The 5,577-nt window shown below is 50.9% G+C and overlaps 2 protein-coding genes across 2 annotated transcripts in view; both read left to right on the top strand.

Annotated features, from left to right (window-relative positions):
• Positions 1 to 2,499, top strand: part of CONPUDRAFT_86014 (uncharacterized protein) — a gene marked incomplete at both ends in the record, with an annotated part of 4,391 nt that extends 1,892 nt beyond the window's left edge. The window contains 5 exons of the mRNA XM_007777530.1: positions 161 to 421; positions 581 to 829; positions 879 to 990; positions 1,026 to 2,114; positions 2,164 to 2,499. Of these exons, the coding sequence (XP_007775720.1) occupies positions 161 to 421; positions 581 to 829; positions 879 to 990; positions 1,026 to 2,114; positions 2,164 to 2,499 (2,047 nt within the window). The remainder of the gene's footprint in view (positions 1 to 160; positions 422 to 580; positions 830 to 878; positions 991 to 1,025; positions 2,115 to 2,163) is intronic.
• Positions 2,500 to 2,946: 447 nt separating this feature from the next.
• CONPUDRAFT_160396 (uncharacterized protein) lies at positions 2,947 to 4,516 on the top strand (the record flags this gene model as incomplete). Its single annotated transcript, XM_007777529.1, has 8 exons — positions 2,947 to 3,220; positions 3,280 to 3,419; positions 3,471 to 3,578; positions 3,635 to 3,718; positions 3,772 to 3,855; positions 3,886 to 4,029; positions 4,078 to 4,217; positions 4,270 to 4,516. The coding sequence occupies 8 exons, from the start codon at positions 2,947 to 2,949 to the stop codon at positions 4,514 to 4,516; spliced, it is 1,221 nt and encodes a 406-aa protein (XP_007775719.1).
• Positions 4,517 to 5,577: the final 1,061 nt, after the last annotated feature.

Raw genomic sequence — 5,577 nt, 5'->3', positions numbered from 1 at the left:
GTTGTGCAGTCCAGAACCCTACATCGTATACAAATACCGAGCACTAACGCGAGATATGCCACAGCCACAATGTCAAACATGTACAATGCCAAGCCGGGCATAATTTTGAATATACGAGTAATAATATACGAGTAAATATACGAGTAACTATCCTTATCAGACTTGCGGAGCTCATGCATACTTTGATGGAAATCTCGCTATCACCAAGCGTTCCGACCTTGCTGCGGGTCATTCCCACCAAGTACAACATCATCATCCGACTTTGGACCCACGGGTTTCACAAAGTGTTGGAGAACCTCCGCCGTGCTTCCTTCTCGTCACCCATAGCTCTGGAACATCTTCAGGACTTTATCTATTTTGCTTACACCTTCTACACCGGCCCCCTCGAGGAACCGGCCCTCCTTTCGTTCCGGGGAGGCTGGTTAGAGGCACTCGGGGATCTCGCCCGCTACTGAATGGCCGTTGCGACCATGGTCAACAACAATCAGATCGCTGGCGCCGCACTTACTACCGATGCTGTCTCGCAAGCAGCAGCAAATACTGTTGACGATACGCTCAAAGGCCCGAAGTCTCATACCAGTGCTAAATCTAGTGGCAACCGCCCCGCTGCTCGCATCGATGACTCCCCGACACCCAGTGTGGGCATTATCGCTGCACGGAACATGGTGGTCGAGCCTGAGAAGGAGCGGTGGAGATGTATCGCCCGCGATTGGCTCGCTCAGGGCCTTGCTGATACACCTGGCGCTGGCAAGCTTCATCACCACCTTGGTTTGCTGAGTCGCGAGGTGGAGGCCGAAGAGCTACGTGCCGTCTATCATTTTGTAAAGAGGTGAGTTCTTCAATGAACATCGGAGTCGAGGCTCATATCGATACTACAGTATGACCACACTGCATCCTTTTTCGACTTCCCGTGAGTCTATCCTTCCAATTTGGTCATTAGCGGCACAAACACGTCGATCGCAGCCAGATGCTCGTGCCCCCGAGCTATTCGTTCTTCTACATGGCATGCTCTTACCAACATCCAGCTTGACGATTTCCAACCAACACTCGCTCGTTTCCTTGAACGCTTGGAGATTGAGGGCGCCGAAGAACGCGAATGGACCATGATGGCCGTTATCAACATCAGTTCGCTTCTCGAGTATGGCCGCCCAAGTGGCCTGCTTCGGAAGCTTGGGGCATCCGGCACCCGAGACATCGGGTCCAGCAACGTTCGTGTGGCCAAACGACCCGCACAGCAGGATGGGATGGATGTCGACGAAGATGGCGATGAAGACATGAAGCCCTCTCCTGCAATGTCGGAACCCTCGGTTGGAGCAGAGGCACCGCTGCAACTCACGCTTGCTATGCAGCTTGCATTCGACATGCTGTCGTTTGTCCTCAAGAACCCACTGCGCAAGAACTTGCAGTTCTCCCGGCCTTCCGTCAACTCCTATATCCCTGTTATCCTCACCTTCCTTGCCACAGTCTTGAAACAGTCCGACATCCTATCTACCTTGGAGCGATCTGTGCCTTGGGGAGAACTTGCGAATCTCTTCTCTTCTCTCCCTCAAAATGTGATGATCAACCAGGGTTTGCTCGCCCCAAGTCTTGGTCACGAACGATGGGCCATGCTTACGAGTGGATGCGCGCCTCCACTTCCAGAGGATTGGTGCCTACGCGGCATGGAATGGGTTGGCCGGAAGGTCTTCGAGCGGGGCTATTGGAAGGGCGGCGAGGAGCAACGTGCAGAGGTGGAGATTTTGGATGTGGTGGAGGATCAGGTAGTCGACGATGGCGTGATTGAAGACGACGAGGAAGACGGTGTCTCGCGGAAGTCCAAGGTCAGCGACAGTACTCGCCGCTGGACACGCATTGCACAGTGCGCTGTCACCATTTCGCAAGCCGTCGACGGCTTCAACTGGGCCGAGGGGACGAGGGCATGGAAAGTCGAAGTTGCTCTCGAATCCAAGGCTCAGCAGTGGTCAGTGGAGGACAAGCACGAGCGTGAAGAAGAACGTCGCCGTTCGCACAGATGGGTTGACGATTCGATGGATGTCGACGACGAGGCAGGTCTCGACGAGGAGTCGGAAGAGAGTGATGGCGGCGAGGATTCCGAGGCTGTTAGAGAGCTCAAGGTAATTAATACGCTTCTCACTCGTCTACTACTAACTCATGAAATTTTAGGCGCGCCGACAATATTTGCGCTCGATGTTGGCCTCGTCTGGACGGACAGGTTCTGGCATTCGCCACAACTGTGTTCGTAGAAACCACACCATCAAGCCTCAGTACAGCCTCAAGATTATTCCAGGCTATACCATCCTCGTCCTCGACACCAACATCCTTCTCTTGTCGCTCTCCATTATTTCATCGATTGTCCAAAGTCTCACTTGGACTATCGTTCTTCCGGTGCCGGTGATTATGGAACTCGATGGGCTCAAGTCCAACGATTCTCAGCTTGGGCGAGCTGCTAAAGCCACGCTTGCCTTCGTCACATCACACATATACTTGCACTCGACATAATTGAAGGTGCAGACCCCGAAAGGCAACTACCCCACCCTGCCACCCGCACTGAGCAAATCGACTTTGACGGTCAAGATTCTTGGGATCGTTCCATGGACGATTTGATCCTTAAAGCGGCTATCTGGCAAGACGAGCATCCGCACTTCTCAAGGCACCCGCAGATTGCGAAGCGCAATGAGCACTTCAGAGGAAGACACGACGTGAGACTTTGTATGGGTTGGGTTTAGCAGGAATGGAACACGCACTTCCTGTTGGAGGAGCCTGGAATGCGCAGCAGTGGAGACCAACCGGTAATTTGGTCAGTGGTGCTTTCAGTGGGGCCTCAATGTTTCAACCCTGAGCGCTGAACAGTGACATGGCAACAGGTGGAGCTGTGAGGTTGTATACTTGAACCAAAACACTGCGATTCGGCCTTTGATTTCGCCCCCCCACTTTGCCCCCTTCGCCATGCCACAGACAAGAAGTGCAGCTGTGTCACCCCCAAAGGACACTGGTGCTGGCTTCATGGCCGGTATCGAAGAAGAAGAAGACGTTGTCAATAACACACCAGCACCCTCCGCTCGTCGGTCTGCTCGCCGGTCTACTCGTCGGTCTGCTCTCAAACACACGGGTCAACATGGCGCCCCTGCGCCAACCCCAAGTCACCCTCGCGGAAATATCTTCACAGATGTCTATAGCCCGAACCCACTCGTTTCGAACACAGTCACTTTCGCCTCACCTCGTAAGTTGGAGTCTTTCGATGTTAGCGTTCGTTCTAACCGGTTTTAGCCACTCGGACAGGTAAACGCCGCTTCCAACCAGATGAGGACAATCCATGGGACCCGCCAACCAAGCGAGCTCATATTGAGTTTGCAAAGGCTGAATGCGCTGCGCAAGGCTTGAATGAAGAGGACACTGAAGAAATTGTCCGCTTCTCTCAGGTAATATTTCCGCTGCTTGTAGGAGTCATTGTTAATCATTTTGACCCTCAGCTCTCAACACACCGGGCTCTCATTGCCCTGCGAGTGGAGATGGCCAACCAGCGGATTGATCGTCTTGTCTGGGAGGGTGAATGTTGGATGCAACCCAACGAGTACAGGGTACGTCTTACGGTCTTGATCTATGTTTCATTCACTTATACTCATTATGCAACTAGAACAATATTCATGACGCACTTTTTGGGTACCTCCTCGATGGGAGTGTCTCTGCATACAAGGATGGCCTCACTGTTCGCTTCCTCGTATGTATTCTCATTTCCTTTGGGTGTCCTCGTCGCTTACAAGGTTTTTTCAGCGTCATATTCGCAATAAACCTGGCAACTACAACATCCCCAAGCACCTCTGGCCATTCCTCGGCCACGACAAGTTTAGCGAGAAGGTCATCGCCACTCTTGCATATCTCAGGTAGGATATCAAGCGCAAGCTCAACACATCTCTCAACGGGAAGAAGGACATCTATGCAACCGTTTCGAATCTCATCGGCAGCAATTCCTCTGGCGCTCACAGTAAGATCACTGTTAACGAGCAGATGTGGGGCCGGTGGGCCTGGGTGGTATGTCTTCTGTTATATGTTGACTTGCTTCTTGCTGATCAATCGTAGGCTCTGTATCTATCTGATTACAACAAGTTGCACCTTGGCCCTCCGGATGCTTTCTGGGACCATACTGACAAGCAGCTTCGTGACCACCGGCGAAAGTACACCTACCTGCAGGGAGTCGAGCGCAAGAAGGCTATCAGCGTGTAAGTCTACTGGTTGCTAGCTCCTGCACCATAATGATGAGACTTGTTATAGCCGTTTCAGCCTCTCCCTTAAGAAGCACCGGTCAACCTTCAAGGTGAAGAAGAAGCCGAACCTGGATGGCCTTACGGAGTCTGCTTGGCAGCGGCAGCTCCACAAGGCCATCGAGGAGATGGATAGCTATGATGCTGTCGACACAGCATTGACTTTGCAGGAGTCGACCGTCCGTAGTGTAGAGGAAATCAACCGCGACCTCGAAGCCGAGGCTGCCCATGAATCAACTGGTTATGATACTGATTGATATTCGAGCTGATATCTGAATCAGTTAACCATTACGTACATGTATACTAGAACCAGTCGACGTCTGTCCATCAAATACGGTTTTATTTCTATCTGATGCTATCTGGGGAATGATTCCGTCTGCATACGAAAACTACCTGTAATTGACCTGGGGTATGATATGCATTCAGACGGAGGATTCATCCTGTCTCGATCACGGTATGAGCTGCAATCTGACAAAGTACCAGCCTCAAGATCCATGTCGTCTCAAGTTGCAATCCAATATGGTCTCGGCCTTGAGACTCATGTCGTCTCAAGCTGAGATATTTTGTTGAATCAGCACCGGTTTGTATGGCGCCTCAATGCAGATTCCGATGCTGGTGCGGCATAAGTGGTTTATTATGGTACAGATACCGACCGTCTGATACTGGTTCTATGACAACGCTCTATCTTGGCTCAGCCTGAAAAAGGCCCGAGCTTGGAGCGGCCTCTGCAGGCAAATGCTGGGCCGGCATGAAAGCCAGCCCAGCTCCATAAAATTCTATTTGGGTAAAATCTACATCGCGCGCCAAACACCCGTGTAGGAGTGCTTGGGATATGATTATGCGCGTATCCAAGGCATATCGCCCGGATTATATGGTGAGCACATTTCAGCGGGGTTTGTCAGCTGAAGAGTGGGAGGTAAAAAAAAAAGATTCTCATCGTTTGCAAAAGAATAAATCCACGCTGATTCGAGACCGGCATCGTTGCTGTGAACGCGGTTACTTACCCATTGCGCCATTGCGCTGTTAAGAGCATAGCTTCTGGATAGCTTTATATCTAGCTACTTGTGGACTTGGTAAAATTTCGTTGTCTTCGCTTCTCCCTAATGTCAGCTATTCAAACCATAGTAGTAGTGTGATTGGAAGACTTCAGTGAGCATCTTAGGATCAAGCAAGTATAAAATTTTAGTGTTTTAATGCAAAAGAAATGAAAGGTACCAATACATTAATCAAAGCCCAAACAATGAGTGAACAAAGGTAGCAAAATTCTACTAAGTCCACAAATAGCTAGATATAAAGCTATCCAGCAGCTATGCTCTTA

This window comes from Coniophora puteana, assembly GCF_000271625.1.
Source record: "Coniophora puteana RWD-64-598 SS2 unplaced genomic scaffold CONPUscaffold_22, whole genome shotgun sequence".
Classification (NCBI taxonomy): Eukaryota; Fungi; Basidiomycota; class Agaricomycetes; order Boletales; family Coniophoraceae; genus Coniophora; species Coniophora puteana.
The sequence above is the reverse complement of the archived record's forward strand: the minus strand, read 5'-3'. Positions and strand labels throughout refer to the sequence as shown.